The sequence below is a fragment of the Beta vulgaris genome, chromosome 7 (genome assembly GCF_026745355.1).
Source record: "Beta vulgaris subsp. vulgaris cultivar EL10 chromosome 7, EL10.2, whole genome shotgun sequence".
NCBI classification, from domain to species: domain Eukaryota; kingdom Viridiplantae; phylum Streptophyta; class Magnoliopsida; order Caryophyllales; family Amaranthaceae; genus Beta; species Beta vulgaris.
The window spans coordinates 2,474,604-2,497,573 of NC_079208.1; the positions used below are offsets into that span (position 1 = coordinate 2,474,604).

Consider the following 22,970-nt stretch of genomic DNA (forward strand, 5'->3'; position numbering starts at 1 on the left):
ATATGGATGCCTTTATGTTAATTTCGAGACCATTTTGGGTTTCACGAGAAATGAACAAATTGGGTGTTGAGAGGCTTTTCGAGGCAATGCAAATGGTGCCAAGCACACGCACAACGTTACAAGTCACATTGAAACTCCTAGGAATGTTACGGGAGAAAATATAACCAAGCCCGTAGAAGTCCAAAAATGTCCCAAAAACAGCTAAAAATGATGGTTAGAATACACCCTTTCAGAATTTTCCAGGCCCGAGCTCCGAATGCCATGGGAGGTCATTGGAAAGGAGTCATGTGGCTTGGAACGAATATGTGGATGCCTTTATGTTCATTTTGAGATAATTTTGGATTTCACAAGAAATGAACAAATGGGGCGTTCAGAGGCTTTTCGAGGCAACACAAGTGGTGCAAAGCACCTGTACAACGTTACAAGTCACGTCGGATTTTCTAGGAACGTTGTGGGAGAAAATATGACCAAGTCCAGAGAAGTCCTAAAAACAGCCAGAATTGAAGGTTATAATACACGCTTTCGGACTTTTCCGGGGCCCGAGCTCCGAACGCCACGGGATGCCTCCTACGGACATGGGAGGTAATTGGAAAGGATTCATGTGGCTTAGAAAAATTATATGGATGCATTTACGTTCATTGCAAGGTAATTTTGGATTTCACGATAAATGAACAAATGGGGTGTTCAGAGGCTTTTCGAGGCAACACAAATGGTGTCAAGCACCCACGCAATGTCACAAGTCACGTCGACTTTCCTAGGATTGTTTCGGGAGAAAATATGACCAGTCCCGGATAATTAAAAAAATGTCCCAAAAAACAGCCAAAATTGAAGGTTATAAGCAGTAAAAACTAAAGATGATCCGATCCGATTTAAATTTAGCTAAACTAGTACTACCTCCGTTCTTTTTCTATTACAACAATGTGTTTGGACACAATTTCTAAGGATGTGGAACAAATGAGTAATTTAGCATAAAAGTAACTCTTTAATTAACTAGAGTAGGAGAGAAATCATCCTCAGAAAATAAAATTTTATAAGGCAAAGCGGGTAATTAATGATGGTTTCAATAAGATAAAGTAAGAGCAATATTGTCAATTAAAGTTGCTTTGTATACCAAAATTGGAATCGTTGCAATAGATGTGATACTACCCAAAATAGTAATTATTGTAATATAAAAAGAACGAAGGAAGTATATTGTAACCTCGTCTCATGTACGAATCTATAATATGTAAACTTTTGTATATTATAGGAGATTTAGTGTTTTACCATTTAATACTATTATACATCATCTATTGTAAAATAAGTAAGATGTTGATGGAGACTGTGGAATTAAAGAAGGCAAAGAGATAGAAATAACATAATTGTGACCTATGTGGAGAAAGAGTCGATCTTATAAGAGACCATCTAATTTTAATTTAAAATTAGATATTTTTTTTGGTAAGTTGAAGGGGACTCACTTGAGGGGGGGGGGATATGGGAAATTACTCAAATGAGTCTTATGAGGTTTTATCCCCATGCCTCAGGGATAACAGGTGGGAAGCGATACCAATATTCTACCACCTCAATTAGGCAACTATTCAAGTTCAATATTAAGAAGAGAACATACCACTTTTTGTGTACAATTAGTTTAAGCTATGTCGATTAACAAAAGTACAATTAACTTGCAACACGATGTGAACCAGTGACCTCTTGCTATTATCACATGACACAATTACCATCTTAACCAACTTTTAATCATGCTTTAAATGTCCACATTATTATATTTGTATCTTTTAAATGTTGAGTTTTCCTTAATATATTGTAGTGGGAATGAAAAAAATGCATATCAAGTTCGGAAACACAATACCAACATGGGAAAACGCTTGGGCCCAAATACTAGTTAGATATTTTAAAAGTATACGACGTGATAATTCCAACAAGGTTCCAAGTGTTCTTTCTAATAAAGTAGTGTCAAAATATGCTCAATAACCAAAATAATTGACCAGACTAGAAAGAAGGATACAAATTACAGACTAGATCACCTTATTTCAGGTGAAGAGAACATAATCCAAATAAAAAAGAAAACAAGAATATTTATAAAATTAAATAATTTTCATTACAATGGTTAAATTCACGAAACATATGTTTACATGAATAATTTTTGTACAGCTGGAAAAAAAAAGGTAAGAATAAAGTATAAATGCATATAAGATTGGGATTGTTGAATCATATTGAGATTCCAACACGTAATATTTTCATTCAAATATAATAGACACTAAAATGAGTAGGATTAGGAATTAGAATCATATACATCTCTTTGCCTCCTAAGATTTAAATTGGGATTTACCAATATGACCCTAAAAACTACTCAAAACATAAATTTTCATTTTTATCAAATCTGTATCCTAGTCAGGTCTCTAAATACTTCCTCCGTTTAGAAATAGTTGCACCATTTCTATTTTGTCAAACCGACGAACACACCTAGAATTAACATCTAATTTTGTCAAACCTAGAAATAGTATATTAAAAAAGATATTGTCAAACCGACGAACACACCTAGAATTAACATCTAATTTTTTTACTTTTTTATTTTTTCACATAACCTAAATTGTTTGTCAAAAATTAAGAAATACACTATAGAGTTATATTAACAAGTACTTAAGAGGCTAGCTAGCTCATTAGACATTAGTCCAACACAATCAACCCAACCCATGAAAATCCACGAGCACCCAACCATTCATCCATCTCCTAATTCATGTACTACTAGGAAAAAACTAACCAATTAATTTAATTATAGCCCATAAATATAATAAACAACCATATATATTATGATCAAAAAATTGACTTTTCTTATTACAATTCTCCCCTTTTTCTTCCTCTCTTCTCCCATCATCATCTTTCATCCTATTCCTCGGTGACCCTCTTCACCTCCATTTCTTCCGGTGGGTCGCCTCCTTAACCCAATTCCCAAAAAATCCCAAAAAAACTAAAAATCCCTAAAAACCCAAAAAATCCCTTTACCCAGAAAAACCAAATCCCTAAATTGAAAAAACCCCCAAAAAAAATTCTCACTGATTCATCAATGGCGTCACCTGACATGGCCGGAGCTCCACCACCACAATCCGTCGATCCAGAAGGAATCGACGGTGTTCGTATGACTTGGAATGCTTGGCCTCGCACAAAAGTTGAAGCGTCGAAATGTGTGATCCCAATTGCAGCGTCGATTTCTCCGATCCGCGCAAACCCAGAAATTCCGACGCTTCCTTACGCTCCACTTCGATGCAAAACTTGCGTCGCTGCTTTAAACCCTTATTGTCGCGTCGATTTCACTGCAAAGATCTGGATCTGCCCTTTTTGTTTTCAGCGCAATCATTTTCCTCCTCATTATTCCGGCATATCTGAGAACAATGTTCCTGCTGAACTTTACCCACAATACACAACTTTAGCTTATTCTCTCTCCTCAAATCCGGGTGACCCGCATTCTAATTCGGGCTTAATTCCGCCTGTTTTTCTGTTTGTTCTTGATACTTGTATGATTGAGGAAGAATTAGGGTTTGTGAAATCTTCATTGAGAAGAGCGATTGTTTCTCTACCTGATAATGCACTTGTTGGGTTTATATCATATGGTACGCAGGTGCATGTTCATGAGTTGGGATTTTCTGATATGAATAAAGTTTATATTTTTAGGGGTTCTAAGGAGATTACTAAGGATCATGTGTTGGATCAGCTTGGATTGGGCCCTTCTTCAAGAAGGGGTGGGCCTGGACATGTTGGGGCCGGGCCTGGGTACCCTAAAGTTGGGCAGCAGCAGGTTGTGCAAAATGGGTTGCCTGGTTCTGGTGTTGATCGGTTTTTGTTGCCGGCTTCCGATTGCGAATATACGCTTAATGCGGTGAGTTTTTGCTGGGATTGTGGTTGGTTTTGACAATGTAGCTGATTTTGGGTGTGTGATGAATTTGGTTTTGAGGAAGAGAATGATTTGTTGTTGTTGTTGTTGTTGAAATTGATGTTGAGGTTTGTTCAATTTTGGTATATACTGATCTGATTTAGGCTAATTTTGTCCAATGTAATATGTTGGGTAGTTGTGGCTGTTAATTGTGATTGTTTTTTCTTTGTTAGGAGAATATTTGTGCTTTTCCCTAATTGTTGAATTTTGGTTAGTTTATGTGGTTGGTGAGTTGTGCATTTTGCCTTATTGACAGTGTCTGTTGCTTTAGTTTATGCAATGCTCAAAACTGTTTAGTTGATTGCATCCTTTTTGCCCCGTAGTGTCGGGGCGGCGGTTAGGTGAAGGAACTTTTTTTGTTCTTTTTTATGTTAATTAGATTTTGGATGGGTATGTCAAAGTCCAAGCCTAGGCAAGTTTTTAGTCCTAAACGACGTGTCCATGTTGATACTCGTTTTAAATTGTGAGTATATGCCATGGATACTTGAGATGCTTTGAAAAGTTTAAGGTGTACCAGGTCCTTGTTGATTTAACAACTTGTTAAGTTTCCAATTGACCATGAGGTTCAACATTCTATTGTTTCTCATTTACAAGTTAACCCTCACTTAGTTTATGATTCTTGGGTGAATTATTATACTAAGATTTGAATATACTTAATTTGTTTTTTGGTTTTGTGAATTGTAGTTATTGGATGAGCTACAAACAGACCAGTGGCCTGTTCCACCTGGAAGCAGAGCACTGCGGTGCACAGGTGTGGCATTGAGTGTAGCTGCAGGGTTGCTTGGAGCTTGTTCGCCAGGTACTGGTGCTCGGATTATTGCTTTGGTGGGTGGTCCTTGCACAGAAGGGCCAGGAACGGTACGTTTTGTAGGCATCATGCATTGTTACCCCTTTTTCACGATAATTAATAATAAAATGTGTGTTTTTGTGGCTTCTATCACGATATATATGCTTGTTTGCTATAATCTTTTCCAATGTCCGAAGTTGAAGATTTCTGAAGAAATAACCACTGTTTACCACAGGGCCAATGACTTAACTCCAAGAGAAAGATACGAAAATAATAACAAAATTTCTCTATGAAGGGGGTTTATTTCCTTTTTTTTTTGGCAAAGACCATTGCTTAGTGGTTTCCATGTTGAAATAGGATACAAGTCATGCTTTAGAAAATAGAAACTAGTGGGCCATTGAAATTGGAGTACAAAATGCTTGCTTTTTCTGAAAACAATTGATGTGCCAACCCATACCATATTACTAGAACCTTTATACTTGAAAGGGGGGGGGGGGAGGTCATTGCTCTCTTTACCCAAGTTTCACCCTCTGCTCTTGTATCTGTTCATAACTAATGCTTCGTAGGAAACATTGGTTTCTCCAGCCTGCTCTCTCCCTAGTCCCTATTATTGTCTAGAAATAAAATTCAGGTCATTGAGTGGGGGAGGTGAAAGCAACTTATAATATACTTCTTGGGATATTACTTTGGCTTGTGCCTATCATTGTATTAACACATGCTGATGCCATGTAATCTGTTTTGTCATCTATCCGTCTGTAACTTTGTTTGCCTTTATTTTCCTTTGCAGATTGTATCCAAAGATTTGTCAGATCCTGTACGTTCACACAAGGATCTGGACAAAGATGCTGCACCTTATTTCCAAAAAGCAGTAAAATTTTATGATACTCTAGGTAAACAGCTTGTTAGTCAGGGTCATGTTTTGGACCTCTTCGCCTCTGCACTTGATCAGGTTTGTCATTATATATTGTTGTGTTCATAATTTGTTTTTTCTTCAATTGGATTGTTTTATTTTTCTTTAGCTGATGTGTATTGGCAACACAAGACACACATGTCATTTATTGCGGAGCATTCATGTTAATTTTCGTAGTGGTAGGAACATGTTCTTTCATTTTATTGCTTTTGCTATGTAGTGCATTTGATACTTACTTGAGTGGTGTGCTTAATAGCAATTTAACTGTTTATTCTTCCTCTTAGCTGTTATCTTAGGCATGGTCCTGAGGATATGTCTTTATCTTATTCTTTCTCCAGTAACTGTAATAGGCATATTGATATGTAGTTCCTAATATTACTTAGGAAGTTAGGATATGTTGTAGCTGCAGGTAGTTTCTTACTTTACAAGTCAACCTTTTAACTTATGAGCTGTATCTCAATGTTAAGCTTTTTCCCAATTGTGTTTTATTGTTTGAATCAAGTGTTTGTGGAATCTCCTCTGCTCCCTATCCCACTGCTCATTTGCACAGCATGGTTGCACCCATTATGTGACATTAGATTATAAGCACCTTATAGAAATGGGTTAAACACCTGGCATTAATGCTGGCTTCTGGATTGATGTCCATGCAAGATATTATTTTTCAGTGTAGATATGTAGTTTGCTCATTTACTGAATCACATTATTTTGAAGGTTGGAGTGGCAGAAATGAAGGTTGCTGTTGAAAAAACCGGCGGTCTTGTTGTGTTATCAGAGAGTTTTGGTCACTCAGTGTTTAAAGACTCTTTTAAACGTCTTTTTGAAGAAGGAGAACAGTCTCTTGGCTTGTGCTTTAAGTAAGTATATCTGATTCAAAGGGAAAGCAATTCCTTGATTCTGTATCTGGTGTTTTCCCTTCTTTCTTTTGATTGATTTTTGATGCTACCTTCTTCTAGTAATTCCTGCACCCTCAATAATCTTTATAAATATCACTTTTTTATTTTTTATCTATTTTATGTCATATGTGTCTTCTTGCAACTAAATTTGTCTTTTTAAATAGTCTTCTGGTTCTTGGTAAGGCAAATACTTCCCTGATCACTACTTCCAGCATTACTGATCATGGCCATGCCTGCTGTTCCGTAGGATTATGCCATCATGGAGTGTTTTAAGCTATTTCTCCTTTGGCACTGTAGTGTTTACTGACTAAATTTTTGGATGGTGATCCTGGGTTCATGCTTAGTCAAGAAATGCTGCAAATAGTATGGATATTGGTTATAAACATCTCCAAGGATATAAAGCATATTCTAAACTGTTATATATATATTCCTTGGTAATGTTGTTACTGGACTTACTGCTAATTGCACATAAAAGTTTGAGCCTAAACAGAGTAGATTCTACTTATGCAGGGTCATTTTCAATCAAACATTGTGATAAGAAGCACTGAAATTGGTATTGTTTTTGAACAAATCTTTTGGACTCTCAACGAGTTCCTTAGTGATATATACTATACTAGTTTGTAGTTGAGCATTTGAGATTACTATACTCCTTTTTCTAGGCTAAGATTGGTGCTTTCCTGGGGAATTAGTGATGATGGTGAATAAGTCTGATTGGAATAGTGAGTGCTTTTGGAAAGGAACATCTGAACTCTTTGTTCTAGGCTAAGATGGTCACACAACCAGAATGATACTCCCAGAATTCACATATTATAGAGAACTCCTGTCGTCTTGAACAATTTTGGCTTGTATGCAAGGTCAAAGAGGAGTTGTCTAGGCTAGAGTAAGTTGCTGATTGCTGCTGCTGAACAAAGCTAATTGTGGATAGCGATGATCATCATCCAGTTGCTTTTTCCTGAATACTCACTTATATACAAGATATTGGCAGCAGTTCTGTTGATTTAACAGTATACATAATTATTAGTGTTGGGCATTGTTGACTCCACATTTTCTTCTTCATGCTCTTGAGTTCCTGTTGCTTGCTCTGCAATTCTTGTTGATTTAACAGGCCTAAGTGAGCCATAAGAATGGACCTTAGGCTGGTTCATCGGGGTCTTAGAGCAAAAAAATTCTCTGAGAAGATAACTGAAAGTACGAGCATGGAGATAATCTATGTTGAAGTTTTGAGTCCCTGCTGTTTGCAATCCTTGTGGGTGTTTTCATACCGCTCTTTGGTTGTGTTTTCATGACTATAAGATCAGTTAATGTATTTAACTGTGCTTTTGCTATCTTCATAGTGCCTAATATACTGTATGCAATCTTTATCTGAAGCTGTCTTTGAATTTTTGCTGATTCTTAATCATGCTTTATTTTTCTAGTGGCACCCTTGAATTGTACTGTTCCAAGGATATCAAGATTCAAGGGGCTATTGGACCTTGCACATCTCTAGAAAAGGTTCGGGCTGAATTCTTTTTGGAAGTATTCGTTTTTAAGTTTCTGGAGGGCTGTCTTATATCACATAGCCTTTTAGATTTACCATGGTTAATTGTGGATGTTTTTTATATTAAGGTTTGTGAAACCAGGATCTTGGGAGAACTAGGTCCAGTTGTGTGACTAACACTGGCATTTCTTATCTTTGCAGAAAGGCGTTGCTGTAGCTGATACAGTTATTGGACAGGGAAATACAACAGCTTGGAAGTTGTGCAGCCTTGATAAAAATACGAATGTGACCGTTTTCTTTGACATTTCATCTAGTGAACGAGCAAACCCTCCTGGAACTCTGAATCCGCAGTTGTACTTACAGTTTTTGACCAGGTCGGTTGCTTTGGTTTGTTAGTTGTTTTTGTCAAATATGTGGTGGCATGAACTATCTAAATTTTCTTAAAATCTCATCTGGAAGTTAAAATTGTTTTTTTGTGAGGCAGTTATCAGAGTTCAGATGGTCAAACAATGCTTCGTATCACAACTGTCAGTAGAAGATGGGTAGAGAGTGTTGTTGGTTCAGAGGTGCGTTGTTTGGGATTTTCATATTTAATTTCTGATTCTCGTTTTAGAAATCTTTATTTTCTGCATATCACCCTCTTATTTCTATTTGTCCGTTTAATATACTCTTTTTCCTCTTAATAAGAGGTAATTTAGTTTTTTTTTCATCCACTATTTCCAAAATGGCTTGATAAGATGTTGAAAATGTAAATTCTTAAAGATGTAATATTCTGTGCTGAATTAGGATGGAGATTGGAGATAGTCAAATATGAAGCAAAATGTGCTTGTGGAATAATTGAACTTCTGCTCATGTGTTCTAGTGATGTAGGTTGGATAGAAATTTTTGGAGGAAAACTACCTTACTCTGGAGTCTGGACCCCTTTAATGAAAAAGAATGTACTCTCTGTCCACAAAGAATGTTAAATCTTTTTGTTTTTTGGCTGCTATTTAAGCTTTATATTTTCGAAATAGTGACAATTTTTTATTACTTTACCATTACTACCCTTTACTTGGAAACTTACCATCAGATATTATACTCTACTATGGAACTTCTCCAAGGCTCGAGCAAGATATTGCCAGAATCTGAAAACATGCTTTTATTCTGTCAATAGTCTATAATCTTGGTAATTGCTAGTTGTAGTCATCCCTGGGACACCTGATCTGATGCATTTCTCATATTTCATCTCAAGATGTATAGGGATGTTAAATTTACTACGGATGGATTTTTATGGTTTTGTTGATATTGGAGATTTGTTTGCTCCTATTGTAAGTTGGCTGATTACAGAGCTAGATAAAATATTGCTCTTTATCTGACTTAGTTTGTTCATATGCTGCATATGCATTGCTGATGTCAAATTTTTTTATTGGTTACTATCCTACTTTTGTGATATGAGTATGCTATGTCTGCGAGTTCTTTTAAGTAATTCAGTCCTTGAGGTCCCAACACATTACTCTATTGTTACATTGTCTCGGATGTCATGTTTAGATTGATACGATTTTAGAGCCTTGTTTAACTTAAAGAATAATCCATAAATTTTGTGTGGTATATTATTGTCTGTGCTAGTATATATTTAGCCTACTACCGATGCTAATATATATCTGTTATTTTTCTCTCCGGGGCTATATGTATTCTGGAAATGTAAGAGCTAATTTTGAGACAGGGCATTCTTGTTGCAGGAACTAGTACAAGGCTTTGATCAAGAAGCTGCTGCTGTAGTAATGGCTAGATTGTGTTCACATAAGATGGAAATGGAGGTACGTTTTAGTTTCCTTTGTGTCATTTAACAACTTGTTTGTGCTTAATGTGAAGGCTTGTGTCTAGACTAGTAATATGTTTGTTGGTATATCGATGTAAATTTTTCCACGAGCTTCTCATTCTTTTCCCTAGTAACTCCTGCTTTTGAGTAAGCTTACAAATCCTAGAAGATACCTTCAGACAGTCTTAAGCTCGTATATGTAGGATCAATTATGGAAGCATCATTGTCCTACTTCTCAGCCTTCTTTCTGCTGCATTGCATGTGTTTTGTTACTGTCACCTGTGCTCACCTGTTTATGTTTATGTTGAAATAATATTTGCTTTTGGTTTCAGTTTTTTTGGTGTAGGTTTTGTGTGCTTGATGTAGGCTGTCTTATTTTGCAGGAAGGATTTGATGCTACACGGTGGTTGGATCGGAATCTAATACGCCTTTGCTCCAAATTTGGTGACTACCGGAAAGATGATTCAACTTCGTTTACACTTAATCCTTGTTTTTCGTTGTTCCCCCAGTTTATGTTTAACTTGAGACGGTCACAGTTTGTGCAGGTACGAAGTCGTGGGTTCTTGGTGTCCTTGAACTTTTTCTTTTGTATGGGTTTTAATATATTCTATTTCCTCACAACAGGTTTTCAACAACAGTCCTGATGAAACTGCCTATTTCCGCATGCTGTTGAACCGTGAGAACGTTACTAATGCAGCTGTGATGATCCAGCCATCGCTTATAGCATATTCCTTTAATGCTCCGCCATCTCCAGCATTGTTAGATGTGGCATCCATTGCAGCTGACCGTATACTTTTGCTGGATGCTTATTTCAGCGTGGTTATATTCCATGGCATGACTGTTGCTCAATGGCGTAATATGGGCTACCAGAATCAACCTGAACACCAGGTTTGTCCAGTTTTTTGAGATAGATTTTTGACCAGTCTCAAGGACAGTTTTGCATGTTATTGGGATCTAGGCTTGCATTTTCTTCTAATAGCACTTTTTATTACTTGCTGAGAGGATAGCAGGTTTTACTTCTTAAATAACAACTTACCTGAAACTAACATTGTTCAAGCAGCCTAGAGGTGGCAATTTGAAGAACATGAGACCTTTGTTTCATTCTAGGAACTATATAATGCCTTTTGGTGCTTTCTTTATCAGTTTATCTTGTTAAATTTCTCTCTCATTCTGCAGATCTTCTTAATCAGTATTTTCTTTCAATTGCAGGCCTTTAAAGAATTATTAGAAGCTCCACAGCAGGATTCTCAGATGATTATCCACGATCGTTTCCCTGTCCCCAGATTGGTCGTTTGTGATCAGCATGGCTCTCAGGTTAGTGTTTTATTCTGGTCTTCTCTCCTCTGTACCAGAGCTGGAAATTTCGTTTTCTGATGCTGATTGTGATTGATATAAATTGGGATGAAGGTAGCTCATACTTAGAGCAATAGTATTAATGAAACATAAGGCCATAAGGGTATCCTACTATCGTTGGGCTTTTGTAGCTCTGTATAGCTGACGCTTTATTGAGTCTCTTTGGCTAAGCTAAAATTTTTTGCTACATGGCTGATCGTGCATTGGGTATAGGACTTAAAGTATCTTGCTATTTTGGTTGTATTGATTAATGGTTAGGATGGCTGTCGGTAATATCGTGTGCAACATGTATGGGAGGACTGGCGGTAAAATGTCTAGCTAATTACTTCCACTTTTTGGATCTTTTAAATTTCTTATTTTTCTCTACGGCATAGTATGGGGTATTACGCTTGCCAATGTACAACTTTGAACATTGATATCTCTAAAATAGTTTCCTCTTTGATAGTATTTGCTTACTCATCTAGTGGGGATAAATCATTTAACTCCACTGCTTCCCCCTTTTTTTTTTTATCAATGATGAACAGGCTAGATTTCTGTTGGCAAAGTTGAACCCATCAGCGACATACAACAACGTCAATGAATTGGCAGCCGTATCTGATGTAATATTCACGGATGATGTTAGTCTTCAGGTGTTCTTCGAGCATCTTCAGAGATTGGCCGTGCAATCTTAATGACAGTAAAAAAGGATTAAATCCTCGTTGTACAAGCTAAACAGTATGGAGTGGTGAATATGGGTTATTCAGCTGCTAACCTCTCAATGCCTTGCTAATTCCCCCATGATTAAGTTTACCTGAAGATAAAATGTGAACATATATAATTCTTTTGGGGGTGTTTTGGAGGCATTGGAGGTTTGAGACAATAAAAGGAGAGAATGCCCAGTTGAGTTTTTAAGTTATACACAAGGCACGATCGATATATATTGTGAAATTATCGGTTATTTCTGGCGGCAGTTCTTAGTCAGGGTAATTTTCTTGTAATGATCCTCACAGGTTAAAGTATGACACTTTTTTTTAAAAGAAGATTTCATTTGTATTTTGAATTCTTCAAGTTTTCTGTAGTGTTTTTGTTCCTAGAATTAATAGGAACTAATCATGTGTCTGTCTCATATTCTTTCCTTGCAGTCTTAAGTTGTAGAATACCCTTTTTTGTGTGTCATGTTCGGACATATTTCCAGAATTTTGGTACAGTGAGAAGGTTTTCTTATCCTAACCATTACGGTGTACTTTCTTCTTGTTGGTTTTGGCCATTCTTTTTTACTACCTGTTATTCACAAGCGCTGTTTCATAAAACCATATTGAAAGAAAAACTAGTTTTTGTGCTCTGACGATGCATCGGGTTATCTAATAAGATAAAAAAAAGGTACAATTTTGGATTGACATTTTGTCACAAGTACAATTCACTGTTTAAGTAAGATCATGATATCACAAAGTAAATGGTTACGGGTTCGAGACTTCTTATACAAAGTTTTTTGATCAATTTTTAAGAGTGGTAATGTTATGTTATCTTTTATATTTTTCTTTGTAACCAATTTTCTGATACTTTGGTCATTTGACATCATATCTTATGTTCGTAATGATACTTTGATCATTCAATATCTTCTTATCTTATGTTCTAGAGGTCACCAATTCTCTTGATGACCAATTTACCATAGTTATATTCAGGTAACACTCACACTTTTCTATTATCTAATAAGTGTTTCAGTTTGAGTATAATATTTATCGACACACAACTTAAAATTAATAAGAATTTATAGAGAATTTGATACATTTAAAATGCATATATTAAGGACAATAATCAAAGTGATATGTAAATAGTGCAAAGAGTCGAATTGAAACAACATTACCAGTATGATCAAAGTCAATAATAGTTTGTTACACATAGATATACAATAGAAGCTATAATTCTTCTAATTTAAGTAACCCAAAGAACATAAAACATACATTAAATATGTATTACTTAAGATAGGAGTATAGGACTTGAAACAACCAACTGAGGTTGACGTGAGCGGTTAAGGGACTTTCGCTCCTTAACCAAGTTCTCGGATTCGAGTTTTGGGTATGAAAAAAATCCAAACTGGGAGGGATGCTTCCCTTTGTCCATGCAAACTCTCGCAGGAGATTAGTCCACTCGTCGAAGCCAAGGCGATAGAAAATTACTCGTACTAGAGAAAAAGAAAAAGAAAAAAAGACTCGAAACAAACTAAAGGTCAATATAGTAATAAAGAATCATTAGATAGCCAAAGTTTCCATGTTAAAAGGGGGCAAAGCGAGAAACATTTTACTGTTGCATAGATTTGCCTCCTCTTGCGCATTTACAAAAAAATTTATTTTCCGTTGCCGGGACTTGAACCCGGGTCTCTCGGGTGAGAGCCGAGTATCCTGACCAACTAGACTACAACGGAATTTCTGCTTATTTAATAACTAGCAATTTTTTTATTATAATCATTAACTATTGCCAATCGCAATTCTATTTTCTAGATAAGCTGTTCAAACAGTTAATTCCATCTCTCACTAAAAAAACATTGTAAAATTGGATCATAAAATCCTAAATATGGCTAATAGCAACCTAATTAAGCCAAAATTGGATCAAACATTAGTAATATTTCAAGGGAGGATCTTAGATGGGGCTGACAAGGGCCTGCCTCGAATAATTTTTTTTTACTAAGACAAAGAAAAATAGGCAAGCCTTTAACATAAGACCGTCCTAAATTTTTTTTTTTTAATATAACAGATCTACTTTGTATATATTTTTGCATGTAATATAATCATTAAAGATTAAACTTTCATTTAGAAGTTGGGATTTTCAAACTTTGCCCTAGTAAGTTTTTGGTCCTAAGACTCTAAGATCCAGACACTGTATTCTACAAGAACACCATTGTTCAATCAATCACAAAGGAAAACCCTCAAGGCTTGACAATTCAAGATGAGCTCTTGAACGGAAAATGCAATGGATGTCACACAATTCATGATTTGCAATCTTAAATGCATGCTTTCTGTCAACATTCACATTATATTTTGTTTATAATTTTAACAAAAAGTGTTCATAAATATAACCGCAAAGTATTTCTTATGGGTATTCATTTATATCGATAAGGTATAAATCAAATATCTCCGAACCAAATAACCACTAAAATGAATTTTGCTTTAGGCTAAAATAGAGTCAAGTCCTATCATTAACCGTGGGCCCTGGGCCTTGGACAGTTTTGGGTGGTTCCAATAATTCTAATTTCAAGTCTTCTTAGAAAAACATTAATCTTTAGAACATCAATGTAAGAAATTTTCTTTTATGACATACTTTCAGTCAAAGACCTTGTACATTTGCTGGGCCAACTGTAACTTTGTGTTATATTGACCCAAGCTAATTCTTCTTTCCAGTCTAGTTGAAAATCAGCCGCTGAATACTTCGACTGAAATGTTTATGAAATACTCCCTCTGTCGTATTTCGTAGTTCTCGTATTTCATTTTGGGTGTTCCAAAATATTGTTTCTATTTCTCTTATTTTCATTTTAAAACATCACTTTTTACTCTCTTTCTCTCTCCACCTATTCGCATGATTTTTGACACCGTTGTTAAATACTCTTTCAATCTCATTGGTTTGATATTAAAAAAATTATTTTTTACTCTCTCTCTCCTCTTTTCACATGTCATCCATTTAATATTCCCATTTTTTTACGACAATAATTCCAAAAAAACAACTACTCTCTATACAAGTACATCATAATTATTGATTTCTTAATTCCGTACCCAAAGTGAAACGAGAACTATAAAATATGACGGAGGGAGTAGTACTTATACAGTGGAGTTAACAAACAAACCATCCAAATAAGTTTGGTTTGGAGTAATATTCTTTGGGTAGTATTAGTAATTAGGCAATAGGTTTTTCACTTTTGAGTCTGGTCAAAATCGAGTCTAGTCAAATTCCGCATATTTCCAATTCATTTAATTTGAAAAATGAAAAATTCTCTTCATACAATGATACTAATTCTTGAGTATGATTTGGTTAATGCCAATCTTAGTCAAAGTAAAATTAGAATTAGTTAATTGTATTCATAATAATCCTTCAGTAAAGTAAAGTCGGGTTAAAATTACTTAAGTCAGTTTGAACGCGGTCATTTACGTTGGAGTTTATACTACCTCTGTTCTCTTTTAGTTGCAACGTTTGACAAATTGCACTATTCACGTTCTCTTATTTGACCACATTTATTGATTTAAGTCCGTTCTCTTGTTTGATTCGTTTCGATGTAAGCTTTCATAATATCAAATTTTTATAATTTTTACTTACATACAATTAGAAATAAAACAATTTGAAATTGTACATTGGCAAGCGTGAAAGTCAAAACGTTGCAACTAAATAAAAACAGAGGTAGTATTACACAAGTAGTCTAATATATTTCAGTTTCCTTGTTCACACATGTTTGACAACTATATGATCTTGCAATTCATATCCAGTACTTAGTGTGACTGCACTTCAAAAATCAAATAAGAATCTGTCAAATGAGAAGATATATTCAACCAATAACAGAATTTAAAATGTCCTTAGAATGACAAAACTAGAAAGACCAATCTTATATTGGAAGCAAATGCATAGTCCATTGTTATTATTAACAAATTTTAGACCCTTAATTTTTTAATAACTTCCAACGCAATTTGGATTGGTTTGATTTAGATATAGTATAATATCGTTGTCATGTTCAAAGTGTGTCTAGTCCATATTGACTAGTCCATATATGAATATATCTTGGTCAAAGTTATTGTTGGGCTAAAATATTAATGTTTCTTTTTTATCCTTGAAAACAAATTTAACCTGCACAGTGGAGTAAATTACGTAATTCATATTCCTTGCTAATTACAAAATAAATTTTCACTTATCTAACTAGATATGTTCTTTTACATGGTAAGTAATGATTGGATGTCAAATTTTGTTAAGAAATAAACAATTATGAAAAGAAGTAATTTAAGAACGATAATATTGGAATAAAACTTCGCATGAGTTAAGGGTCTGTTCTCCCCAACTTATTTTCAGTTCAGTTCAGTCCAGTTCAGCTCTTGACAATACTTCTACTCTCGCATATCACTATTCATTTCGGTTTGGTTTGGTTCGGTTCAACTGCTTTATGCCGAAGAGAATAGGCCCTAAATCCAATTCAAATTACTCTCAAGTATCAATTTATACGTGACTACGTAAATTCTCAGTCACAACTAGGTATGGATTTTACCACTTTAATAAATAGTCTTAGTTCGCATTCTACTAAATCATATTCTGGCAAGCTCACACTTATTACTTAAACTCAAAATATAACCATTAAAAAAATCCAAGGAATTACTTCCAAGAAGTTTAACCCTTAATTTCTCAAACTTTCCCAAGCATCTTCCTAAAGGTAACTTTATTTCCTTTTCTCTAAATTCCATATATTTTTCCTACAACTACCCAAGAAATTCACTTGAAATTATCATCATAAAAACCAATCAAAGTATACTCCTAAAAAAAAAGTAAAAAAAAAAAACACCATTATAAACAATAATCCCACTATTAAGAAGTAGAAGCGGTAGCTCAGTGGAGTATCACCTCTAATTCCAACACATTGCATAAAGTTCGAATCCTCATCCTAATTATATATTGAACATTTACTTTCGAGCTATTTAACCTTGTAATCAGCCTTTAAACGAGTGTGTCATACATACTAATAGCGTAATAAAAATTAATATTTAGACCAATTATCTTCTCCCTCCTAAAACTTCTCAAAAACCCTTCTCCAAGCAAAAAAAACTAGACGGTTAAAAAAAAAAATTCTCTCTCTTTCTCTCTCCTAACCCAAATCCAAAAAAGATTACTTACTACTTGGCCTCCAAGGCAAAAACTTCTTCCACCGCCTTAACTTTACCGCCATTATAAAAACCCCTTCAACCCTCTTTAATTCTCTCTCTTAAAACTCCTCAATCTTGTTCTTGTTTAATTTTTCTTCCTCCATTAATTTTCTCTCTCCTAAATTAACTGAGTAAAGATGATGATGGAGAACACCAACAATCCCTCCTCTTATTTCCCCATTACATTCTTCGATGGAGAAAGAGAACTCGATATGGGCAAAGTCCAAATCACCCCATCACTCACTTTCAAACAATTCCAATCTATTCTCAGTAATTTACTCCATATTTCACCTCATCAAATCACCATTTATTTCCAACGTCATAACAACAACAACAACGATGAAGAATTTCATCATCATCATCATAATCATCATTGGCGTCGTCATCCTGTTACAAGTAAATTCGATTTCGATTCGATTTTGAACGAGTCGCAACAAAACTCGTCGTTTTTCTGGGTTGTACAGAAACGTTCTCGTCGTACTCGTCGCAGAAAACCCAAAAGTTTGAATTTCAATGATAATAATAACAACAACAATGGTGGATTTGTTCTGCTGAGAAGAAATGATTTAGAGTATGCAAATCGAATGAGGATGATGATGGAAGTAGAGAGAGAAAGAGAAAGGTATTTAATGTCTATGAATTTGAATTCAAATGTTTATGATGATTTGAGTTATTTGTTGTGTAATAATAATAATAACAACAATGGTGGATTTGGAAGAAGAGAAGGGTATAATAGTAATTTCAGTGATGATGGTGCTTCTTCTTCTGGTGGTACTGGAAGTAGTTTTAATGGGTATTGTGATGTTTGTTATAATAATGCTGTTAGAGGTGGTGGTGAAACGGTGCCGTTTCACTGGTGTAAAAACGACGCCGTTACTAAGGTTTTCAGGTCACCTGCGGGACCCATTGCTCCACCCAAGAAGATGAACGACGACTTTCAGTTCTTTGGTTGACTTTTTTTTTCTTGAAAAAAAAAAGAAGAAACGAATTGTAAAGGAGAGGATTTATGTGAATAATTATGGAGTTTTATTTTTATTTTTATTTTTGTTTTTTAATTTGGGATTTTTAGGGTTTAATTTAGGTTTTTTTTTGGGTATTTTGTGATGATTAATTAATCAATCAAACAGTAGATTATGGTGGGTTTGGTGGAGAATTGTTAGGAAAGTGTGATTAGTAAGGATGATTTGGTGTAGCAAACAAGTTGTTGATTTTGCTACAAAAAAATTATGACTGATTTTTGTGAGGAAGTATAAAAAAAATGTGCCCTCCTTTTGTGGAATGTTTGGAGGTTTGCCATATAATTATACTATGTAACCTACTATTGTTATTATCATGGATGAAATTTACCATATAAATAAAATGTAGTGTTTCTTTATTAGCTAATCTTTTTTCTTAATTCTTAATTGTTGTTTTTGGCATTGTTTTTCTGTTCTGCCTTTTCAATTGAATAATTTGATGTTTTATAGGAATGAATAAATGTTTGTGGGAGTAATTTTTTGTGTTCAATAGTGTTTGCTCAATGGTCAATACCCACCCTTCACATTGTTTGGGGATGAAAAAGGCCGAAGAAGATGATCTTGTTCCCTATAGGAGTGCGAATTTAACTACCTTCCTAACATATTTTAGGTGCTAAAATGATTAGTAGTATTTGGAGAGCATTTAAAATAAAATTTCAGGTGACTAAAATGACTTAAATAATAAGTTAAAAAATTTAACTTAGGTGACTAAAATTTTGGAGAATCTTTCCAAAATTTTGACAACTAATTTTGCTAAAATAATTTATCAACTTAATCAACTAATTTTGTCAAACAATTAAACTATTTAATTACCTTATCAGTTTCAACTTTGGCTATGATTGACAAAACTGATTGAAATGGAGCTGAAACTGATAAGATGGCTGAAACTGATTAGGTAGCAGCTGAAACTGATAAGCTAGCTGATTGCATAACCTGTTTGGTAATATTATTTATGACTGTAGCTGAAATATCTTTTTAGTGTTAAAAACAAAAAAAGAAAATATCTTTTTAGGCTTAAAAAGATAACAAGAAAATAATAATAATAAAAAAAATTCAGCACGTGATCTCAAAAGCTATATTTTACACCAACTCAATTTCTTTTGGACTTAAATTTTATTTAAGTTCTTCCACCAAACACCACTAATCATATAAGGTGACTTAAAATTGTAGCACCTTATTAATTTTAAGTCACCTGAAATGCTTCCCCAAACAAAGTCTTATCAGTTTCAGTTTATTTTCAGCTAGTAATGCCAAACAGAGCCAACTTGTGTTCGATTTGTTTTAATGTGTATTAGTTGCAAAACAATGAGAAAGTGATCTGAATTAGTAAAAGTATGACAACTCAACATTCGTATCTAAGCATTAATAGATAAGAGATTTTTTTTTTTGACATTTTCTTGGGATGCTTGATATCATTATAAATATTTACAAAATTTCACTTATCAAAAAAAAAATATTTACAAAATTTCGAAATAGTTGACAATGCAAGAGTGCTGCGAAGGTATCTTTGCTTTAATCTTATCTTGTCAAAATAGTTCATTAAAGTTGTTAATGCCTAATGATACCCCATGGATCTAATATAACATTAGCTCAAAATAAGTAGTTAATGAATGTCAAATTAGGTTGGTTTTCTGATTATTATTATTGTGCCGAAGCATCAATACTTGTAGTTGTAGCCCAAACTTGGAAACGGTCTTTGCTTGACTTCAATAAATAGATGCACAAGCACAAGGTGATGAATTACAAGCATGTGAAATTCGAAAACCATTATGCATCAAGAAAGTGCCTCTCAATTTCATGTGAAAAGTAGTTCGTATTCACAAAATTTTCATAATCCCAATTGCAAAAATTTAAACACACAATGTGTCAACTAAGCGCCTCAATGTTTACAATTAGAGAGAATAAAAGCATTGGTGAATTGGAAAAATAGCACCAGGTAAAGGAAAATATTAACTAATCTGTTTGTTATTTGCATAATCAATCATTGGACATCAAAAAACCAAAAGTCAATTGATCGAGATATGAACTATCATCACAAAGATGAAACTAAATATGAATCAACATTTGCCAAACTCTTTCTTCTTTTTTTTTCCGCCAATTATGAGCTTGGTTTATCTATTTCTCTTTCCTATTTTTACAATTTTACTATACCCACTATATATTTACTCTCCTATCCAGTAATTTTTTTTTATTTTACATGAAGATGGAACACCTTTGTAAATTGTAATCCAGGCAACATGTGAGATTAATATCATTTTCGATTCTTCCCCATGGATGGACTCAACCCCCACAATGATAGAACTAGGTTGGACCTAGTCTTTTGTTTCTAAGACCGGTTAAAGGCTAGCCCATTAAGTACATGTGAGCTACTCCTAACACATAAATCTTACGGCTTAGATGTGGCCCATATACCTTCTTACCAAAGGTGATTATAGGTCGGGTAGGATCGAGTTTTTGTAAAAAAAAAAGTGACCAAACTTTTTTTTCTAGATAAAATAGAGTTGTCTGTATATAAAACATGTACCTAGATCATGGTTAGCTAAGTTAAGAAATGCTAGTAGATTTTACCTTAATGATAAAGTAACTTTTTTTAATGATAAGGAAAAAAGGAAGATTAGGAGACTTTTCACATGAGGGAGTAATGATAGAGTATATATGTTATAATTACTTTATTGCAAGAAGATCTACCTTGTAGTAAGATTCACTTTAAAATTTATATTGAAGCCAGGAAAATATATTTTTTGACGAACTAAGATTCAATATAAAATTTTTTAAAACTTCTAGTAATTAATACATCCGTTACGTTTCTCTAACCATCAAGAATGGCAATAACTTATTAAAGGGAAACTTTTGGTACTAAGGAAAAAAACTTAGGTACAATAATCTGAAAATAGATGAGTTAATGACAAACTTATTTATGGAAATCACTTATCTCTATTATATAAGGGGAGAGGGGACCTATGGTGTCCTTTTTTAAACTGACTATTTTGCTCCCCTTTCCCTTACTAAATTACAAAAATAATATCAATACCAAAATGGGGATTCAAACAAAGCTACCGGAAATTAAATTTCAACATCACTCCCAAATCACTTATGTTAGGAAACTTTACAAATCCCTTTCTAAATCACGTTCAAGAAATCCCGCAAATCACTAAACTTTATAAAAAACTAAAAATTAACTTACAAACCAAAACTAATATAGTAGGGCGTAAATACATAAAAAAAACATTCACAAAATTCACTTACAAATCATTGTTCTCAAAAACTCACAAATTTCACTTACAAATTATTCTTTCCTATACACGCTATGCATAAAAAACATAAAATTTCGACGGGAATATCACACATTTGTACATCGGCGATTTGCAAACTTCGAAAAAGGTACACAATTCTTTTAATCTTCTAAGTTATAGTTGAAAAAACAATAGCAATTGTTATGTAGCGACTAACAGAAAAAAGGGAGATGATAGCAATTAGTTAAAAAGGACTTAAATGAGAGAAGATAAAAGTAACAAATTTAGTTTTTTTTTAAAAATTCCAATATTAAAAATTCTGCTCATAACTTTCGCAAAAAAAATCATTTTCACAAATAAATTTTGAAAAAAAAAACCAAAATCAAAGTTTTCGCGAACAATTTTTGCAAAAATCAATTTTCAGAAAAAAAATTAAATTAATTTGCTAAAACCATTTTCAAAAAAAATTACATTATTTTGCAAAAACAAATAGTGAAATTAAGCACCAAGACAACTGTAAAATTTTGAAATGGAAAAAAAGGGCTTTTATACAATTTAAATTTAATTCATTTTCATGTTAAATCAGAAAACAAGATAAAAGAAACGATTTTTGTTTTAAAAAAAAAATCTAATATCAAATTGTGTATGAAAATTTACAATTTTATCTCAAATATAATTTTAAATATTAGACTGATGAAAATTTTAAATATAAGTTTGTGAAATCATAATTTAGATGTTAAGCAAAGGAAAAAAAACTGAAATTGATTCATACTTTTCGGATTAAAATTTGGGATGATAGAAAATCGACCCAAGAAAAAACTAAAGTTGATTTAAGAAATTACCTTTCTTTGTTAGAAAATCGACCCAAGAAAAAACTGAAGTTGTTTTGCTTCCTTCAAAAGTGGTTGATACGGCTGATGGATTTGTGATGAATTAGATCTACTGATGTTGCCAAGTAGTGGAAAAGGTAGTGAAATATTTTTTGTTAAAATTCTAGAAGGATGTGCCTACAGGCTACAACACATCAGTCAAAATTTTGGGTTTCAAATACAAGTGTGGATCAAAGTATAAATTAGCCAAATTATAATATGGGTTTCAAATACAAGTGTAGATCAAAGTATAAATTAGCCAAATTATAATATTGTTGCATTGGAAATTCAACGTAGCAGATAATATGGACTCAATTTTTTTTTGTTCAATAGAGAGAAGTTTAACTAAGGGATAATACTGTAATAATGCTACTTAAATGCAAAGAGTTAATGACTGCAATAGAAAGAACAGATTGTAGAAGGAGTACTATTTGATTGTATTTCAAAGAATCTTATTCACAAAATGGAGGTGAACTTAAAATACTAACTTGCATTTTCTTTTTGTTTACTATTTAGTACTCCCTCCGTTTCCTAAAGATCTTCCCACTTACTGTTCCTACAGATACCAAGGAAAATCAAGTTGTGTGGGGCATGGTGTGAGTAAAGTAGGAGAGAGAAAGGGGTTAAGATAAATAAACAAATAAAAAGGGGTTAAAGTAGGAGAGAAAGAGAGTAAAATTGAATTAATAATGTAATGGTGGACCATATGATAGTGACATGAGAGGGTAAATAGGGAAATTTGTTTTGCCAAATAAGGAATAAAGCAAAAGAGGGAAGATCTTTTGGAAACACCCTTAAACGGAAAGAGGGAAGATCTTTAGGAAACGGAGGGAGTAATAATTAGGCCT

At 33.9% G+C, this 22,970-nt stretch overlaps 1 protein-coding gene and 1 non-coding gene across 2 annotated transcripts; one reads left to right on the plus strand and one right to left on the minus strand.

The window, feature by feature from the left end:
* The first annotated feature begins 2,736 nt into the window (after window positions 1-2,736).
* LOC104898249 (protein transport protein SEC23 E) lies at window positions 2,737-12,359 on the plus strand. Its single transcript, XM_010685299.4, has 12 exons — window positions 2,737-3,868; window positions 4,607-4,780; window positions 5,497-5,658; window positions 6,331-6,473; window positions 7,928-8,003; window positions 8,191-8,363; window positions 8,474-8,555; window positions 9,708-9,785; window positions 10,171-10,332; window positions 10,412-10,675; window positions 10,997-11,101; window positions 11,665-12,359. The coding sequence occupies exons 1-12, from the start codon at window positions 3,059-3,061 to the stop codon at window positions 11,809-11,811; spliced, it is 2,376 nt and encodes a 791-aa protein (XP_010683601.2). The 5' UTR covers window positions 2,737-3,058; the 3' UTR covers window positions 11,812-12,359.
* Window positions 12,360-13,468: 1,109 nt separating this feature from the next.
* TRNAE-CUC (transfer RNA glutamic acid (anticodon CUC)) lies at window positions 13,469-13,541 on the minus strand. The gene has a single exon. It is a non-coding gene; the product is annotated as a tRNA-Glu (tRNA).
* Between the last annotated feature and the right edge of the window lie 9,429 nt (window positions 13,542-22,970).